This window comes from Bubalus kerabau, chromosome 6 (genome assembly GCF_029407905.1).
Source record: "Bubalus kerabau isolate K-KA32 ecotype Philippines breed swamp buffalo chromosome 6, PCC_UOA_SB_1v2, whole genome shotgun sequence".
Taxonomy (NCBI): domain Eukaryota; kingdom Metazoa; phylum Chordata; class Mammalia; order Artiodactyla; family Bovidae; genus Bubalus; species Bubalus kerabau.
In genome coordinates, this window is record NC_073629.1 from 15595733 (window position 1) to 15617173 (window position 21441).

Sequence of the window (21441 nt, forward strand, 5' to 3'; positions counted from 1 at the left end):
TTTTGTGGCCCCAATATAATCTTTATTGGTAGCTCTTCCCTGTGTATTTGAGAAGAATATGTTTTCTTTTGTTTTGAGATACACTGTTTTATAAATGTCAGTTAGGTCAAGTTGATTGATGGCATTGTTAGGTCTTCTCTATTTTTACTGATTTTCTTTTGGTCTCTTCTGACAGTTATTGAGAAAGGCATATTGAAGTCTCCAACTTTAATTGTATATTTGTCTATATTTCCTTTCAGCTTTGTCAGTTTTAGCTCTACATGTTTTATTTATTTATATTAATTTTTTTTTTCTTATTTAACGTGTTTTGGCCACACAGCATGGCATTTAGGATCTTAGTTCCTGTACCCGCTGCTCTGGAAGTGCAGTCTTAACCACTGGACCACCAGGGAAGTTCCTAGCTCTCATGGTTTATTTTTTTTAATTAATTTATTTTAATTGGACGATAATTACTTCACAGTATTGTGATGGTTTTTGCCATACACCAACCAACATGAATCAGTCACAGTTTACATGTGTCCCCCATTCTGAAACCGCCCCCTCTTCTCCCTCCCCACCCCATCCCTCTGGGTTGTCCCGGAGCACTGGCTTTGGGTGCCCTGCTTCATGCATTGAACTTGCACTGGTCATCTGTTTTACATATGGTAATATACATGTTTCAATGCTATTCTCTCAAATTATGCTACCCTTACCTTCTCCCACTGAGTCCGAAAGTCTGTTCTTTGTATATGTGTCTCCTTTGCTGCCCTGCATGTAGGGATCGTACTGTTTTTCTAAATCCCATATATATGTTTTAATATACAGTATTTGTCTTTCTCTTTCAGATTTACTTCATTCATTCTATATAATAGGCTCCAGTTTCATCCACCCCATTAGGACTGACTCAAATGCATCCCTTTTTATAGCTGAGTAATACTCCACTGTGTATATGTACAAGAGCTTCCTTCTCCATTCATCTGCCAGAGGACATCTAGGTTGCTTCCACGCCATAGCTATTGTAAATGATACTGCAGTGAACATTGGGGTACATGTGTCTTTTTCAGTTCTGGTTTCCTCTGGGTGTATGCCCAGCAGTGGGATTGCTGGGTCCTATGGCAGTTCTGTTTCCAGTTTTTTAAGGAATCTGGACTGGCTACAAGGCCTCCTGCCCCTGGGCGGGTGGACGTGCCAGGGACCCTAGTAGGGAAGGGTGGGGTCACCCCCTTGTTCCTCCGCGCCCCCGCTCACTGCAAGCTCATGCACCGAGCTTGGGCGGTTGGCTGTCCTCGCCATGGGTGGCACAGGTCCCGTGGGCCCCTGGTGATCACCTTCCTTACCCCTTCCTCACCTTGTGGGTTTCTGCTGCCACTACATGGGGTGTGTTGCTCCATACCCCGCACCCTGCAGGCCCGGCTCCTTGTGTTCCCTTAGGGCTTCCCTGATAGCTCAGTTGGTAAAGAACCTGCCTTCACTGCACCCCGGTTGGATTGCTGGTTTGGGAAGATCCATTGGAGAAGGGATAGGATACCCACATCAATATTCTTGAACTTCCTTTGTGGCTTATTTGGTAAAGGATCTGCCTGCAATGCGGGAGACCTGGATTCAATCCCTGGGTTGGGAAGATCCCCTGGAGAAGGGGAAGGCTACCCACTCCAGTATTCTGGCCTGGAGAATTCCATGGGGTCACAAAGAGTCAGACATGACCAAGTGACTTTAACTTTCACTTTCCACACTGTTCTCTGTAGTGGCTGTACCAGTTTGCATTCTAACCAACAGTGTAAGATTCCCTTTCTCCACACCCTCTCCAGCATTTATTGTTTGTAGACTTTTTGAAGATGGCCATTCTGACTGTGGCTCAGATCATGAACTCTTTATTGCCAAATTCACACTTAAATTGAAGAAAAGTGGGGAAAACCACTAGACCATTCAGGTATGACCTGAATCAAATCCCTTATGATTGTACAGTGGAAGTGAGAAATAGATTTAAGGGACTAGATCTGATGAACTATGGACAGAGGTTCATGACATTGTTCAGGAGACAGGGATCAAGACCATCCCCAAGAAAAAGAAATGCAAAAAAGCAAAATGGCTGTCTGAGGAGGCCTTACAAATAGCTGTGAAAAGCAAAGGAGAAAAGGAAAGATATATTCATTTGAATGCAGAGTTCCAAGGAACAGCAAGGAGAGATAAGAAAGCCTTCCTCAGCGAGCAGTGCAAAGAAAGAGAGGAAAACAATAGAATGGGAAAGACTAGAGATCTCTTCAAGAAAATTAGAGATACCAAGGGAACATTTCATGCAAAGATTGGCTCAATAAAGGACAGAAATGGTATGGACCTAACAGAAGCAGAAGATATTAAGAAGAGGTGGCAAGAATACACAGAAGAACTGAACAAAAAAGATCTTCATGACCCAGATAATCACGACGTTGTGATAACTCACCTAGAGCCAGACATCCTGGAATGTGCAGTCAACTGAGCCTTAGGAAGCATCACTATGAACAAAGCTAGTGGAGGTGATGGAATTCCAATTGAGCTATTTCAAATCCTGAAAGATGATGCTATGAAAGTGCTGCACTCAATATGTCAGCAAATTTGGAAAACTCAGCAGTGGCCACAGGACTGGAAAAGGTCAGTTTTCATTCCAATCCCAAAGAAAGACAATGCCAAAGAATGCTCAAACGACTGCACAATTGCACGCATCTCACACACTAGTAAAGTAATGCTCAAAATTCTCCAAGCCAGGCTTCAGCAATACGTGAACCGTGAACTTCCAGATGTTCAAGCTGGTTTTAGAAAAGGCAGAGGAACCAGAGATCAAATTGCCAACATCCGCTGGATCATTGAGAAAGCAAGAAAGTTCCAGAAAAACATCTATTTCTGCTTTCTTGACTATGCCAAAGCCTTTGACTGTGTGGATCCCAATAAACTGTGGAAAATTCTGAAAGAGATGGGAATACCAGACCACCTGATCTGCCTCTTGAGAAACCTGTATGTAGGTCAGAAAGCAACAGTTAGAACTGGACATGGAACAACAGACTGGTTCCGAATAGGAAAAGGAGTTCGTCAAGGCTGTATATTGTCACCCTGCTTATTTAACTTCTATGCAGAGTACATCATGAGAAATGCTGGGCTGGAAGAAGCACAAGCTGGAATCAAGTTTGCCTGGAGAAATATCACTAACCTCAGACATGCAGATGACACCACCCTTATGGCAGAAAGTGAAGAAGAACTAAAGAGCCTCTTGATGAAAGTGAAAGAGGAGACTGAAAAAGTTGGCTTAAAGTTCATCATTCAGAAAACGAAGATCATGGCATCCAGTCCCATCACTTGATGGCAAATAGATAGGGAAACAGTGGCAAACTTAATTTTTTTGGGCTTCAAAATCACCGCAGATGGGTACTGCAGCCATGAAATTAAAAGACGCTTACTCCTTGCAAGGAAAGTTATGACCAACCTAGACAACATATTAAAAAGCAGAGACATTACTTTGCCAACAAAGGTCCATCTAATCAAGGCTATGGTTTTTCCAGTAGTCCTGTATGGATGTGAGAATTGGACTGTGAAGAAGGCTGAGCACCGAAGAATTGATGGTTTTGAACTGTGGTGTTGGAGAAGACTCTTGAGAGTCCCTTGGACTGCAAGGAGATCCAACCAGTCCATCCTAAAGGAGATCAGTCCTGGGTATTCTTTGGAAGGACTGATGCTGAAGCTGAAAGTCCAGTACTTTGGCTACCTGATGCGAAGAGCTGACTCTTTGGAACAGACCCTGATGCTGGGAAAGATTGAGGGCAGAAGGAGAAAGGGACGACAGAGGATGAGATGGTTGGATGGCATCACGGACTCAATGGACATGGGTTTGGGTAGACTCCGGGGGTTGGTATTGGACAGGGAGGCCTGACATGCTGTGGTTCATGGGGTCGCAAAGAGTTGGACACGACTGAGTGACTGAACTGAACTGATTCTGACTGGCATGAGATGATACTTCATTGTAGTTTTGATTTGCATTTTTCTAATAATGAGTGAAGTTGAGCATCATTTCATCTGTTTATTAGCCATCTGAAAATCTCTTTTGGAGAAATATCTGTGTAGTTCTTTTGCCCACCTTCTTATTGGGTTGTTTGTTTTTCTGATATTGAGCTGCATGAGCTGCTTGTATATTTGGGGGATTATTAATTCTCCTGGTTGCTCAGACGGTAGTGTCTGCTTACAATGTGGGAGACTTGGGTTCAATACCTGGGTTGGGAAGATCTGGAGAAGGAAATGGGAACCCATTGCAGTATTTTTGCCTGGAAAAATCCCATGGATGGAGGAACCTGGTTGGCTACAGTCCATGGGGTCGCAAAGAATCAGACAGGACTGAGTGACTTCACTTTGATTTTCACTTTCTTTGTCAGTTGTTCTGTTTGCTGTTATTTTCTCATTCTGAAGGTTGTCTTTTCACCTTGCTTATAGTTTCCTTCCTTGTGCAAAAGCTTTTAAGTTTAATTAGGTTCTGTTTGTTTATTTTTGGTTTTATTTTATTACTCTTCGAGGTCGGTCATAGAGGATCTTGCTGTGATTTATTTCAGGGAGTGTTCTGCCTATGTTTTCCCCTAAGAGTTTTACAGTTTCTGGTCTTACATTTAGGTCTTTAATCCATTTTGAGTTTATTTTTGTGTATGGTGTTTCAAAGTGTTCTAGTTTCATTCTTTTACATGTAGTTGACCAGTTTTCCCAGCACCACTTGTTGAAGAGACTGTCTTTTCTCCATTGTATATTTTTGCCTCCTTTGTCAAAGATAAGGTGTCCATAGTTGCGTGGATTTATCTCTGGAGTTTCTATTTTGTTCCATTGATACAGATTTCTGTCTTTGTGCCAGTACCATACTTTGTTGATTACTGTAGCTTTGTAGTATAGTCTAAAGTCAGGAAGGTTGATTCCTCCAGTTCATTCTTCTTCTCAAGATTGCTTTGGCTATTTGAAGTCTTTTGTGTTTGCATACAATTGTGAAATTACTTGTTCTAGTTCTGTGAAAAATACTGTTGGTAGTTTGATAGGGATTGTGTTGAATCTATAGATTGCTTTGGGTAATATACTCATTTTCACTATACTGATTCTTCCAATCCAAGAACATGGTATATTTCTCCATCTATTTGTGTCATCTTTGATTTCTTTCACCAGTGTTTTATAGTTTTCTATATACAAGTCTTTTGTTTCTTTAGGTGAATTTATTCCTAAATATTTTATTCTTTTTGTTGCAGTGGTGAATGGGATTGTTTCCTTAATTTCTCTTTCTGATTTTTCATTGTTAGTGTATAGGGATGCAATGGATTTCTGTGTATTAATTTTATATCCTGCAATTTTACTGTGTTCATTGATTAGCTCTAGTAATTTTCTGGTAGCATCTTTAGGTTTTCTATGTAGAGAATTATGTCATCTGCAAACTGAGAGTTTTACTTCTTCTTTTGCAGTCTGGGTTCTTTTTATTTATATTTCTTCTCTGACTGCTGTGGCTAGTCAAAAAAGCTCCAACAAAAAGCCCAGGACTAGATGGCTTCACAGGTGAACTCTACCAAAAATTTAGAGAAGAGCTAACACCTATCCTACTCAAAGTCTTCCAAAAAATTGCACAAGAAGGAAAATCCCCAAACTCATTCTGTGAGGCCAGCAATACCCTGATGCCACAAAATAAAGAAAACTACAAGCCAGTATCACTGATGAACATAGATACAAAAATCCTCAATGAAATTCTGGCAAGTAGAATCCAACAACATATTAAAAAGATCATACATTATGTCCAAGTGGGCTTTATTCCAGGGATGCAAGGATTCTTCAGTATTTGCAAATCAGTCAGTGTTATATACCATGTTTACAAATTGAAAGATGAAAACCATATGATTACTGAATAGATGCAGAGAAAGCCTTTGACAAAATTCAAGACCCATTTATGATAAAAACTCTCCAGAAAGTAGGCATATAAGGAACATACCTCAACATAATAAAAGCCATATCTGACAAACTCACAAGAAACATCCTCAATGGAGAAAAATTGAAAGCATTTCCTCTAAAATTAGAAACAAGACAAGGGTGCCCACTCTCACCACTACTATTCAATATAGCTTTCATAGTTTAAAACTCTGTTTTCCTGTACATATGCCTAATAACATACATTGATTGTTTTGGGTTTTTTTAGTATGCATTTATTTGGCTGCACCCAAGTCTTAGTTGCAACACGCAGGATCTTTAGTTGTGGCATGTGAACTCTCAGTTGCTGCACTGTGGGTTCTAGTTCTCTGACCAGGGATTGAACCCATTCCCCCTGTATTGGGAGGGCAGAATCTTAGCCAGTGGACCACCAGGAAAGTCCCTACATTGATTGGGTTCTGAAGTTAAAACAAATTAGCATTTCATGGATAAACCTATTTGGTCATGATGTATTAGATTTTCTAATATACTGAGGTTTTTGTGTCTTTGTTTATGGAAGATATTGGCTTTAATTTCTTTTTCGTGTGTTGGTATTAGGACCATACTGACCTTATAAAATGAATTGGGAAATTTTTCATCAGTATGTATTCTCTGGAAGAGTTTGTAGAAGACTGCTGTTATTTCTTTCTTAAATGTTTTGTAAGAATTAACCAAGAAAGCTAGCTAGGCCTGGGGTTTTGTCAAAAGGCTTTTAAGTTTTGGATTAAATTCTCTAATAATTATAGGATTATTTAGATTTCTTGTTTCTTTTTGTTTCAGTTTTGGTAAGTTGTGTTTTTCAAGGAATTTGTACATTTTCTCTGAATTGTCAAATATGTTGATACAAAGTTGTTTGTAATACTCATTTTGGAATGTCTTTAAAATTTTTATTGAGGTCATCTTTTTTTTTTTTTTTTTTTTGAGGTCATCTTTTTATTTCTAATTTTAGTATGGTCCTCTTTTTGTGTCTTTTTTGTTGATAAGTTTGGCTAGTGGTTTATCAATCTTTTTAAAGAACCAACTTTTTTGCTTTCTTTTTAATTTTTTATTTTATATTGGAGTATAGTTGATTAACAGTGTTAATTCAGGTATACAACAAATTGATTCATTTATACATGTACAAGTATCTGTTCTTTTTCAAATTCTTTTCCCATCGAGGTTTTTATGTAATATTGAGCAGAGTTCCTTATGCTGTACAGTAGGTCCATGTTGGTTATCTTTTTTATTTTTTGGTCACACTGTGTGATCTTTGTACCCTCCATGTGGGATCTTTGTACTCTGACCAGGGATTGAACCTGTGCCCCCTGTAGTGGAAGTGTGGAGTCTTAACTACTGGACCACCAAGGAAGACCCTATCCATTAAAAAATTTTTTTATTTACTTACTTGACTGCACTGGGTCTTAGTTGTGGCATGTGGAATCTTTTTCTTTCAAGTTTTAATTTTATATTGGAACATAGCAAGTTAACAGTGTTATGGTAGTTTCAGGTGGACAGCAAAGGAACTCAGCCATACGTACACATATATCCATCCTCCTGTGGCGTCTTTGATCTTTGTTACAGCATGCAGGATCTTTTAGTGTGGCATGTGGACAGTTCCCTGACCAGGGATTGAACCAGGGCCCCCTGCATGGAGAGTGCGAAGTCTTAAGTCGCTGAACTACCAGGGAAGTCCCCATCCATTTAAAATATAGCAATGTGTACATGTCAGTCCCAAACTCCCTAACTATACCTCCCTTCCACCTTTCTCCACTGGTAACCGTAAGTTCATGTTCATTTGTATCATTTTGGTTTTGTTTGGTTTTAATTGCACATACAAGCAATATCATAAGATGTTTGTCCTTTGTCTGGTTTGCTTCACTCAGTATGAGACTCTCTAGTTCCATCCTTATTGCTGCAAATAACATTATTTCATTCTTTGTGATGGGTGAGTAATATTCCATTGTATGTATGTTCCACATCTTCCTTATTCATTCGTCTGTCGGTGGACATTTAGGTTGCTTCCGTGTCTTGGCTTTTGTAAACAGTGCTGCAGTGGCAGTTGGGGTGCATGAATCCTTTTGGACCATGTTTTTCTGTGTGTGTATGCCCAAGAGTGGGATTGCATTGGGAGGCAGATTCATAACTACTGAGAGAAGTCCAATTTTGTCTTATTTTTCTTTCACATGTTGCTCTATAGATTAAAAATATACAGTCTTTGAAATTACTATAGTCTATCTTAAATTAGTACTTTTATCACGTCAAACAATGTAAGAACTTTACAACAATTTTATTCCATATATCTGTTTCTGCCTTTTGTGTTGATACTGTATTTTACTTTTTCATTTGTTTTAAACGCCGTGATACTTGTTTTTTTCTTTTTCATTGAAGATTTATCTATTTATTTTTGGTTGTGCTGGGTCTTTGTTGCTGCGCCGGCTTTTCTCTAGTTGTGAGTGGGGACTGCTCTCTAGTTACAGTGGGTTTCTCATTGTGGCTTGTTGCAGAGCATGGACTAGGGTCCTCAGGCTTCAGTAGTTGCAGCACGTGGGCTCAGTAGTTAGGCTCCCGGGCTCTAGAGCACAGGCTCAGTAGTTGTGGTGCACGGGTTTAGTTACTCCGAGATATGTGGGATCATCCTGGACCAGGGATGGAACCTGTATCTCCTGCATTGGCAGTTGGATACTCTACCACTGAGTCACCAGGGAAGCTTCTGAACACCAGTGGGTTTTCACTTTTTATCTCTTTAGGATTGTCGAGTTACTTGAATCTGAGATTTGATATTTTTCTCAGTTAAAAAAATCTTTGTCAATATTTTAAAAATATCATTTCTGTCTTCCTTTTCTCCTGGTGTTCCGGTTATATGTATGTTAGATTTTTTTCGCCATGTCCTGTATATATTTGCTTTTCTCTACATTCTTTTCTTTTTTCCTTCATGCATCAGTTTCTGGTGTTCTGTAGTCTAGTTCACTAGTTCTTTGTTTTGCTGTGTCTATTTAATTTTTCATGTCATTTTAACACTATAGATTCTGTATTTCTGGTGAAATTCTCCATCTTTTCCTTTATTTTCTTGAATGTATTAATCATAGTTATTTAAAAATCCCTTTTCCTGTATCTGACTCACCCATAGTTCTTTCTTGTTTTTACTGTCACCTGTCACCGTCCTCTACCCCCTGGTGTTTTGGCCTTTTGGTTCTGTTTTTACTCTGCTGTAATTTTCGATTGGATAGTGGACAATGTGGGTGAAAAATTCTAGAGGCTTTGGTGTTGTTATCTTCCTCCAGAGATAAGTATGTTTTCTTCAAGCAGGCAGATAATTGGGGAGGGTGAATAAAATTCAGCCTAGTGTTTGTTTTATGCTATATTAAGACTTCTTTGTTTCAACTTTCTACTTATTTCTAGATGGTGGCCTGTGTTTCTAGTGGGTGACTCCTGGGGTTTCATCACTTACTTAGTTTAGCAAGAATGCTGCTTTCAGCTTGGATTCTCCTTATGTGCTTCCCTTCTCTGAAGGATGACAACTCCTTAAATCATGTCTGTAGGGGTTGTTAGCCAGTGCCTTCAGACTGTGTATATATTTTATTCTGCTTTAATGTAATTTTATAGTTTTATATTATTCCACAGTTGTTTTTGGCATGAAGGTTTCATCTGATAAAAAATACATTGTTGTGGCCAGAATCAGAAGTCCTGGGTGTGTGACAGGGCTGTTAAGCGGCTTTTTTCATACACCAAAGCAGCTTTGGTGATTCAGATATTATAGAACCCACCCATATCGTTATTGACATCATCCACTTTACAGTACATTTACAGTGCAAATTTAGTTTCAATTTACTGCTTGCCTCATTAAATCTGCTCCTTAGCAAATACCTTGTTTTTTAGCCATATCCCACCTTTTTCATAAAAGGAAAAATTAGATTTCCTTCTTTATTCTAGTCTGATTTTTATAGAGCAGCTTCCTTTAAAAAATTTTTTAATTTCAGTTTTTTAAAATTCTGAGTCAATGGTATCCCAGTATTTTAAAAGTAAAATAAAAGGTAAGTTCTAAAACAGAGTAAGAAGTAATTGAATTATCTGTTTTTTCTTGGATTGTCTGTGCAGTGTATTGGAATGTATTAAATTTTCCTTATAGACCCACATTCCCTGTTAAACTAAGCCTTAAAACCAGAAATCAGAGGAGAAATATGTGTGATGTGATTTAGGAGGATGTAGTTAATTGGGGTGGTCTTACCCCCCAGTCATGCGGAGAAGGCAATGGCACCCCACTCCAGTACTCTTGCCTGGAAAATCCCATGGGCGGAGGAGCCTGGTGGGCTGCAGTCCATGGGGTCGCTAAGAGTCGGACACGACTGAGTGACTTCACTTTCACTTTTCACTTTCATGCATTGGACAAGGAAATGGCAACCCACTTCAGTGTTCTTGCCTGGAGAATCCCAGAGACAGGGGAGCCTGGTGGGCTGCCGTCTATGGGGTCACACAGAGTCGGACACGACTGAAGCGACTTAGCAGCAGTAGCAGCAATACCCCCCAGTCATTACTTTGATTCTTGTAAGATAATCGTTCTAAATGGGAGTTATGGTTAACTTCAGTGCTTTTTCCATTAAAAAAATATTTTCTGTAGTAAGTTTTATTATTTCCATTTTAATCCTGTGATAACTTTTCTTCTCAGTGCTTTAAATTTTTTTTTGTTTGTCTTGATTTTTATTGGGGTTAATAAATGTTTTTCAGTGTGTATTTTAAAGCAGTATTTCTCAAAATGTGGTCTGAAAACCAGTGCTAGTTGAGAACTGTTACTGGTTTGAAACAAATAATTCATGGAAACTGAGAGTAAAACTTTAAAAATTTGACATTCATAACATTGTAAAAATTGAAACATTTGACAGTATGGCTATATTCTTATTTTATAAAAATGTGAGTCTACAGTGGATTCGCCACAGAGATTTTGAGAAGCACTGCTTTAAAGGATAATTTGATTACTTATCACCTGTCTATATATAATTTTATAAATTTTTAGCTGCTTCTATTGTAAATTTTCTTTTTTGGTCTTTCATGAATTTTGGCTACATTTTGTAGGTTAAATTTTGTAATGAAGATTTTTATTTATTAGGTTACTTTTTAGCTAATAACATACTTTATTATTTCTAGTATAATAGTAATAGTTTTAACTTGTGTCTTTCAAACTTTTTTCTCTTGAATTAGTTTACAGTTGGCAGTGTTACTAACAACTTGATAGGTTATGAATATGAAACTGAATCAAGACTTCCTTGGGTGTCAGAAATCCTCTTCTTGTTCTGCATCTACTGGGTCTTTGTTTAAGTGCTGATGAATTGAGGAGGGAGAGGTGGGATTACAGAAACCAGGAACTGGCTAGATTGGTCTGCATGAGAAAGGATGCCAGAGGGAAGGGAAGAGCGAAGAGGAGATTTAAGAACGGTGAGAGAGAGAGGAGCTTTGGAGTTTATGGAGAAAAGAGGTAAATGAGGTGAGAAGAAAGACTTTGGGAAAAGATACGAATACAAAGTTTTAGAAAGTTTTGTTGTGTATTATGCTACATGAGTCCCTGCTTCCCTGGTGGCTCAGAGGTTAAAGCGTCTGCCTGGAATGCTGGAATCCCAGGTTCCATCCCTGGGTCGGGAAGATCCCCTGGAGAAGGAAATGACAACCCACTCCAGTACCCTTGCCTGGAGAATCCCATGAAGGGAGGAGCCTGGTAGGCTCCAGTCCATGGGGTCACTAAGAGTTGGACGTGACTGAGCGACTTCACTTTCATGCTACATGATTCCCCTTTTGCTGCTTTCTCAAATCACCATCAGTAAAGAGCTTTATCACTTTATCACTTCTGATGCATTCTAGAGTTTTATATTTCTTTTGCATCTATCACTGTGTTGGGATGTACCTCAGGATAGTCCACTTTAGTTTGTTACACAAATGTAAGTTGTGTATGTTTGAATTCTACCTTTTGTTTCTTAAAAGTCATTATCAGTTTTTTTCTATATTATTAAAAATTCTTTGTAGTCATTTTTAACTTGTTGTCCACTCCACCCCACCCACCAGGCTCACATAAAAGGGACTGAACCTAGTGTTTGGGAGATGTTCTAACTGACCTTCATGCCAAGGCAGCAACAAAAGCCTCTTGAAAGATGAGGGGGAGGTGGGTGGCACGCATGCATGCATGAAGTCCATTCTGTCCATTCGACAGATGGTATTTTTAATGACTCAGTTACAGTCCAGTATATGGGTGTACCACTTCACTTAACCATTCTTTTTTCATATTGCCTGTGCACACAAAAAGTGGTACCTGCCTTTTCAGTAAAGAACGAATGAAAAAAAAAAAGAGTGAATGTTGCTTACTCCCAATCCACAAGCCACTGTAGCCGCAGCTACTGTGGGGAAAGATATGAATACAAAGGTTTTAGAAAGTTTTGTTGTGTATTATGCTACATGAGTCCCTGCTTCCCTGGTGGCTCAGAGGTTAAAGCATCTGCCTGGAATGCGGAGTCCCAGGTTCAATCCCTCGGTCGGGAAGATTCCCTGGAGAAGGAAATGGCAACCCACTCCAGTACCCTTGCCTGGAGAATCCCATGGAGGGAGGAGCCTGGTAGGCTACAGTCCATGGGGTCACTAAGAGTCCACCAAGGGTGTGCCCTGAGGAAAATTCAGTTTAGAGATAAAAGGATACTGGCCCTCGATAGTAAAGATGCATAGCTAATAACTCCAGTGAACCCACAACTCTTGCATCTTCCTTTACATAGAAAAGCAGTAAAATCATTAACTTGAGATGTCATTTTTTGCAGTTAGCAGTAATCTTTTGACGTTCAACTACATATCTGTTTTTTCAGCAAAAACTTTTGTATATCCTGGGTTTTCCTTTACCTCTATGGTGCAGCTCCTCAGAACCATCTGAGAGGCTGTCTTCAAGGCTGTAGTCCTCAGTAAGGATAATAAACATAACTTGCAACTTTCAGATTGTGTGCTTTTCTTCAGTTGGTATTTGGGTGTTTTCCATGTTTTTGCATAAGTAATTGATGTTGAGATAAATAACTTGTTTAGTCTTTACATGTGTTGTTGTTCAGTTGTGTCCAACTCTTTGTGACCCCAGGGACTGCAGCATGCCAGGCTTCCCTGTCCTTCACCGTCTCCCAGAGTTTGCTCAGTAATTACATACGGAGTTATTTCCTTAAGAAGAATTATTGGATTGAAAGTTATGAGCACTTATCAAGTTCTTCATATATATTCATAAGTGAAAAAGCAGTTGTTTGAAGTTACTAATTTTCACAGAATAAATATTGCCAGAGTGCAGCTTGCAGGTCATAAAACCTTTTTAAACCAAGAAGATTGTCTTGATGTTAATTTTCTCTAATCCCTTGTTTTCATTCAGTAGCAGACCAAAAAGTTTCAGAGAGATGAGGCCCTCATTTTGGTATTGTGTGATAGTCTACCTCAAGATTTGCGAGAATTCTCCAAGCCAGTCTTCAACAGTATTGTGAACCAAGAACTTGCAGATGTTCAGGCTGGATTTGGAAAAGGCAGAGGAACCAGAGATCAAATTGCCAACATCCGTTGTATCATAAAAAAGCAAGAGAGTTCTAGAAAAACATCTACTTCTGCTTTATTGACTACACCAAAGCCTTTGACTGTATGGATGACAGCAAACTGGAAAATTCTTAAATAGATGGGAATACCAGACTATTTTACCTGCCTCCTGAGAAATTTGTATGCAGGTCAAGAAGCAACAGTTTGAACTGGACATGGAACAACAGACTGGTTCCAAATGGGGGAAGGAGTACTTCAGGACTAAATATTGTCACCCTGCTTGTTTAACTTCTATTCAGAGTACATGTGAAATGCTGGGCTGGGTGAAGCACAAGCTGGAATCAAGATTGCTGGGAGAAATATCAGTAACCTCAAAGATGCAGATGACACACCCTTATAGCAGAAAGCAAAGAAGGACTCAAGAGCCTCTTGATGAAAGTAAAAGGAGAGTGAAAAAGTTGGCTTAAAACTCAACATTCAAAAAATGAAGATCGTGGCATCTGGCCCCATCACTTCTTCTTCTTTTTTTTTTTTTTTTAAATGATCACATCTTTATTACAAAAAGCATACAGAACAAAGTTACATGTATTCATATTGAACAATCAAGATTGAAACATCAAGCTATGTAATAGATGGTAAATTTCAAACCCAGATTCACTTGTGCAGAATATACACAGGCAAAGGTTACAATACAGTTCCTTGGACCTTGTATTGCTCATTTAGATTAAGGATATTTTAAAATATTAGGAAGTAGGAGGGGAGGAGTTGGTGAGGGTTTTTTGAAAGAGAAATCCTGGACTTTCCAGGTGGGCTCAGTGGTAAAGAATCCACCTGCCAATGCAGGATGCACAATAGACTCAGGTATGATCCCTGGGTCCGGAAGATCCCCTGGAGGAGGAAATGGCAACCCACTCCAGCATTCTCACCTGGGAAATGCCATAGACCGATGAGCCTGGCGGGCTACAGTCGATGGGCTTGCAAACAGTTGGGCATGACTTAGCCACTGAACAACCAAATGGGGTGGGGAATAAAGAGCAGAAAGGCAGGATGGGAAGCAGGTTCCACCTGGAGCAGAGATCAGGTTGAAAATTGAGTTTAGTGTTTGTGTTCACATGTGGGAATGGACATTTTAATTTCTGAATTGAGGACTATCTTTTAACTAAAAGCAAGTAAGAAAGTTATGGCTCTGCCAGAATTTTTCTCTAGTGTCCGAACAAGATTTCTCTACCTTAATAAATTTTCAAGAGATAGTGAAAGGCAATAACAAAGGTGTATGTTGATCACATCACTACATTCGGTACTCGATATAGTGTTAAGTGTATGTGTAAAAATAGGGAAGTGAGCTGGGGCAGGAAGTGAGGCTGTGTTTTCGAAGGGACTGTTGCTTTGGTTTAATATTTTAATTCACTACAGTAAGAATAAATTGTTATATGCATATAATGTGCATGCATGCTAAGTCACTCAGTCCTGTCTGACTCTTTGTGACCCTGTGGACTGTAGCCCGCCAGGCTCCTCCGTCCACGGGATTCTCCAGGCAAGAACACTGGAGTGGCTCGCCATCCCCTCCGCCAGGGGATCTTATGGACTCAGGGATAGAACCCTCATCTTTTACATCTCCTGCATTGGCAGGCAGGTTTTTTTTCTTTTTTTCTTTCTTTTTTTTTTTTTTTAACCACTAGCGCCTGTAGGGAAGTAAAGTCGCTCAGTCACTTCCAGCTCTTTGCAACCCCATGGATTGTAGCCTACCAGGCTCCTCCATCCATGGGATTTTCTAGGCAAAAGTACTGGAGTGGGTTGCCATTTCCTTCTCCACCCATCACTTCATCATGGCAAATAGTTGGGGAAACAGTAGAAACACTGACAGGCTTTATTTTCTTGGGCTCTAAAATCACCACAAATGGTGACTGCAGCCATGAAATTAAAAGACGCTTTCTCCTTGGAAGAAAAGCTACGACCAACCTAGACAGCATATTAAAAAGCAGAGACATTACTTTGCCAACAAAGGTCCATCTAGTCAAAGCTATGGTTTTTCCAGTGGTCATGTATGGATGTGAGAGTTGGACCATGAAGAAAGCTGAGTGCCGAAGAATTAATGCTTTCAAATGGTTGTGTTGGAGAAGACTCTTGAGAGTCCCTTGGACTGCAAGGAGATCAAACCAGTCAACCCTGAAGAAAGTCAGTCTTGCATATTCATTGGAAGGACTGATGCTGAAGCTGAAACTCCAATACTTTGGCCTCCTGATGCAAAGAACTGACTCATTGGAAAAGACCTTGAAGCTGGGAAAGATTGAAGGCAGGAAGAGAAGGGGATGACAGAGGATAAGATGGTTGGATGGCATCACCAACTTGATGGACATGAGTTTCAGCAAGCTCCGGGAGTTGGTGATGGACAGGGAAGCCTGGCATGCTGCAGTCCATGGGGTCGCAAAGAGTTGTGCAAGACTGAGTAACTGAACTGAATAATCTGGAAGCTTTTCCTTTTATCTGGTTATATATGTGCTCCTTTCTTGTCGAACAGAGGTACTTCATCCTCTCCACCCTTTTTAATATGATTCAGAGTGGATGTTTTTATTGGTTTGCTCCTTGTTTTTCTCTTTTCTGAACTCAGTAATATAATAATAATAATGATAAATTATGTTTATATAATATTTCATGGGTTATAAGGCACTTTGATAGATATTATTTCACTTAATCTGCATGGCATCATTGGTGGGAAGATATCTGTATTTTACAAAAGAAAAAAATTAAGAATCTGTTGTCAAGGTAACCCAGTTAAGTTGTAGGTCTGAGACATAAGCCCTGGACGTCTGATGTATATTATCTGGGCAGTATAGAGTAATAATTAAGACAGTTCTAGAACTGAAGTGCTTGGCCTCAGAATGTGGCTTTGTCATTATTAGCTCTTGGGAAAGTTTCTTAATCTTTCTGTCTCACTTTCTTCCTCTGTACAGTGGGGAAAAGAGCAGTCCCTACCTCATAAGGTTGTCATGAGGAATCAGTGAAGTAATGTGTATAAAGTGTGTAGAAGAATGCCTGGCCTACTAGGAGTATTCAGTGAATGTCGGGTGTTACTACTGTGTTCTTACCACATCTGGCACTCTCACCACTGTTCCATCACAGCCTTCTTTGATTCCAGGACCAGACAGCCGGCAGGTGGTTTTTCTTTCACTGTTGACTTTTTGGGTTGTGTTCTGGGAGCAGTGGCTTGGGTATTCAGGTGATGTTCTTGGTTTATTTGCAGAAGAGCATGACAGTGAAGAAAATGAGAAAAGGCGAAAAAAGAAAAAGGGTACCAAGAGGAAAAGAGATGGCAGGGATCAAGAAGAAAGGACTTTGTCTTGTGACCTGAAGCTGGATGACATGCTTGACCGCACCTTAGAGGACGGCGCCAAGCAGCACAACCTGACCGCAGTCAACGTGCGAAACATCCTCCATGTGAGTGCGGCTGGGGCAGTTGTGTAATGGGAGTGCAGCTCTTTCACAGGAAGCAAAGGAAACTTTGCAGTCTTGGTATGTGAATTACTAATTTTATGAGTTCCTGGTGGTAAAATATTCTACATTTCAAGGTAGCTTTCTCTTTGCATTTGGCACAAGTTTGAAATGTGAACACACGTGGAAGAACTTAATTGGGAGGATAAACTGTTCCACAGCTTCCTTCCACTGATTTGATTGTTTCTTGTTTAGCAGATTCGAAGATAATGGGAGATGATAATGTTCAAGGTGGATTTACTCTTGTGGGTGGGTATGTCTGAAAAGATGCCCAGTTAACAGTTTACAGTACTTTGCACATAAGCAAATTCTCTTCTTTGCTATGTGGAAGTACAACTGTTTATAAGACTGCTGTTGTTTATTACTGTTTCTCTTAAGCAGATAGTTAACTCGAGAATTTTTTTTTTTTTTTATATGTGCCATTCCTGTTAGTATCAGCCAGTGAGGTTGATCCATTTGCTTACTACATTGTTGGAAGCTGTGTGCTTCTCTCCAAAATTTGCTTCTTTGCTTTCAGTTGCCTTGCTTTACCCTAATCTGAAGCCATTTGAGTATCTAGCTCTCACTTATCCTCTACATATATCTAGCAGAGTTACATAGAGATGAGTATTATCTGGATAATACATCTTTGGTTCATAAAGTGAAATTTCCTCTTTTTCCAGGAAGTAATCACAAATGAACATGTGGTAGCTATGATGAAAGCAGCCATCAGTGAGACGGAAGATATGCCAATGTTTGTGAGTAGTTCTTGTTCATTTAGTGTCATGAGGCAGAGCTGTCTGTAAACTGGCGAAGTATAGGAAGGAGGTCCTTTGGAAGTTTGTAAATAATGTAACAGTTAGGGACAAACTCAGTCACTCCTTGATTTTTATTGACTGTTTTCTTCTCATTTTCCTTCTTAGGAGCCCAAAATGACACGCTCTAAACTGAAGGAAGTGGTGGAAAAAGGAGTGGTGGGTGTTCTGTTTTTTTCTTTGTTGTATATTTAGCTTTGTTAATATTATCTAATTCCAGGTTATTTGTAGGGCAAAAAACTGTAGGAAAGATTTATTATGATCTAGGTTTTCCTCCTTAAAGAAATAGTTGTAAAAGGCAAATAGACATGTGGAGATGGAATATATGAAATTATTGTCATAGTTTATTTTTATTTTAGTTGCTTTTTTGGAAGTGCTAGGTAGATAACTTTCGGAATGTTTGAAAGCAATGAAGAGGACATTTTTCTATTCATGTTGTCAGATATGTGGCAAAGTGATTAAAGTAGTATATTTCAAATTGTGTTTCAGGGAACAGTTTTATCACAATCACCCTAGTATGGGTCCCTTATGAGTGTTTAATGAAAAATACATATTTTGGGGCTCACCTCAGACTGAGGAATTGGGACCCATGGGTAGGGCCTGGGAATATGCATTGTTGAATACTAAGGTATGCGAGCCACTTGAAGACTTTTGAAGCATTCTCATATAGTACAGCAAGCTCTTTGATGCTGGGGACTGTGTTTTCTTCTGCTTAACAAGCACATGTCCAGCTTGTGCTGACCTTTTGTGACAAGGTAGGAGATAGTCCTGAAGGAGTCCATTCTATCTCTGATAGTAAGGAAGGTTTGCCTCCTGGACTCAAAATACATATTATAGTTTTTGTCTGTTTGTCTGATTCTGTTCCTTGCAGCCCTGTCGAGGAAATACCTGTTCCTCTTTCATATGACTTTTCCTCTAGTTGAAGAATACTAGTATATCTTCTCATAACATTCTTTTCTTGCTAAATGTCCCCCAAATTAAAAAAAGAATTTTTTTTTGGCCAAGTTGCACAGCACATAAGGTCTTAGTTCCCTAACCAGGGATCGAACCTGAGGCCTCTGCATTGGAAGGTGGGTTCTTAACCACTGGACCACAAAGGGAAGTCCCATGCATTGGCTTTTTATTGACAATCACATCATATCTGTCTAATTGACTAACTCTGCATAAAGTGAAATTTCATCTTCGGGAAAGTAATTACAAATGAACATGTGGTAGTTATGATGAAAGCAGCCATCAGTGATACAGAAGTTATATGAAGTCTGCCTGACATAGAATCTAATTAACATTAATTCCATATTTGACTTGGGGAAAAAAAACCCAAGGAGGTCCAAATCAGGCCCTAGATTATGTTTACCAACCATGTATATAGTTGCATAGAAGGTGGACATCCCAAAACTGTAGTTTATATGGGGAGCAAGGTTTAAAGTCCATCTCTCTTGCTTTTTAATGCTTAATAGACTGATTCCTTCCTGATGGATTTGGCAGTAGGGAAATCTGTTGGTTTAAAAACAAACATGGGACGAACTATGGACCTGAATCACATTACTCCCTTTACCCTGTATTGGACCTGGCTACACAGAGCCAGATGAATAGCTACAGCATAGCAGGGCTGAGAAGATATGGAGGACCTAAGGATTCCTGTAGAGACAAAACCTAATGACCTACTGGAGTTTGTTCATGATGATTTTGTTTGGGTCACCATTAGATGGTCAAGAAATTATACACTCCAATTACACAGTCTAATGGCATTTTGTCAGAAGTATAAAAGAGATTTTAAAGGATTCTTTAAAAAACTTTCACCTCTACCAACTTTATTCTTTAAAAATTAAGAAAAAGTTAAAAGAATTTTAGAGTGAATCTAGATTCCATCTAGACTTAACAGTTGTAAAATTTTGCCATATTTGCTTTATGTGTATATATACCTATTTTTTTTTTCCTGTATTATTTTGAAAAGTTGTGTACAAATTGGTCCTTCACCCCTAAATCCTTCCCTAAGAACTTTCCACGGCTGGTTTTTTGGAGGCATACTTACGGTAGCTTTATGTAATTGATAAAAAAAAAATTAAAATTTATGTGATTGATTATTAATTGATACAAAGGCTGCTATTGCCTATAATATCATAGATTTGTGTACTGTGGTTGTTTACAAATAGTTTTCACGTTTATTATTCTATGTGAACCCAAGCTGTAATATAAAGTAGGCAAGACAGACACTTTGTTCATTTATGGGTAGTACAGATTATTATTAGGTTTAAGGCAGAAATGCTAATGGTGGGAAAAGATTTGTCTCTCCTTTTCTTCTGCCAAGCTCTGACAAGTGTTTGAGAGTATAGATCAGTACCCCTACATCACTGTGGTTACATGTTAGTCCCATGACTCCTTGTGATGGTAGAGAAGTAAAAATGAAAAACGGTCCATTTTAGTTAAGAGAACTTACCTATTTATATTCTTTATTGGTAGGTAATTCCAACATGGAATATTTCACCAATTAAGAAGGCCAATGAAATTAAGGTAAATTTGGAAGAGGTAATTCTATTCTTCTCAAGAAGGTAAATTTGGAAGAGGTAATTCTATTCTTCTTAAGAAAGACTTCATTAGTCTCAAAACCCTTTTATTTGTTAACATTTTTTGGACCTGTATATTTAGTTAAATTTCAGCTTTGGTTTTTTCCATTCTGTTACTCTTAGGTTTGACTCTCATGCTAGAAATTAAAAATTGTTTTTTAAAATTTATGTATTTATTATTTTATTTTTGGCTGTGCTGGTTCTTTGCTGCGAGGGCTTTGCTCTAGTTGTGGAGAGTGAGGGCTGCTCTCCAGTTGTGGTGCGCAGGCTTCTCATCGCAGTGGCTTCTCTCGTTGAGGAGCCCAGGCTCAACAGCTGTGGCGCACAGGCTGCGTTGCGCTGCAGGGTGTGGGATCTTCCTGGATCAGAGATCGAATCTGTGTCTCCTGCATCGGCAGGGGTTTCTTTACCACTGAGCCACAAGGGAAGCTCCTAGAAATTTTTTTTAACTCTTGACTCTTATTGCTTGCTTTAGCTGCTTGTGCTCTTAGGATTTCTTTTTACCTGCTCTGCTTTCTTCCCTTTAATTTCCAAGTACATATGATTCATATTTTCTAATCAATTTATTTTATTTATTTCTATAATTATACTTAATGTAGCCTCCTCAGTTTGTGGATATCCACCTTGAAGATGATGATTCCTCAGATGAAGAGTACCAGCCAGATGATGAAGAAGAAGATGAGACTGCTGAAGAGGTCAGTGGTTACCTGTGTGAGTGTTAGTTGGTAATATAGAAAATTTTTGGTTCCACAAGGCAGACTGTACTTTGCTTCCTGAGTAATATCACTTGTTCTATACAGAGGGTTGAAACACAGTACTTTTTTTCAACTCTTTTCTTTACATAAATCTTAAGACTGACTCCTTTTCATGTTCCCTTGGTTTTTTGCATGTCTTGTATTATGAAATATAATACACATATAATGTATAGAAGTGTGCATAGGATAAAACAAAAACTATACAGCTTGAATAACTATAAAGCTAATCCTCATTAAACTTCCTTAAAGTCATTAAATGTAATGTTGCCAGACACCTCTTATCACAATCACTTCTCTTCCCCTACAGATAACCACTATCTTGACTTTTTGGTAGTTACTTCCTTGCTTGACCTGGGTTGGGAAGATCCCCTGAAGAAGGGAAAGACTACCCACTCCAGTATTCTGGCCTGG

The 21441-nt window shown here is 39.1% G+C and overlaps 1 protein-coding gene across 7 annotated transcripts in view; it reads left to right on the plus strand.

Annotated features, from left to right (window-relative positions):
- LOC129654638 (GON-4-like protein) overlaps window positions 1-21441 on the plus strand; it is a 90826-nt gene that overhangs the window by 17458 nt on the left and 51927 nt on the right. For all 7 annotated transcript variants that reach the window (XM_055584021.1, XM_055584022.1, XM_055584020.1 and 4 more), the window contains 5 exons: window positions 16670-16863; window positions 17580-17654; window positions 17820-17870; window positions 20172-20222; window positions 20875-20970. In XM_055584021.1, coding sequence (XP_055439996.1) covers window positions 16670-16863; window positions 17580-17654; window positions 17820-17870; window positions 20172-20222; window positions 20875-20970 — 467 coding nt within the window. The remainder of the gene's footprint in view (window positions 1-16669; window positions 16864-17579; window positions 17655-17819; window positions 17871-20171; window positions 20223-20874; window positions 20971-21441) is intronic.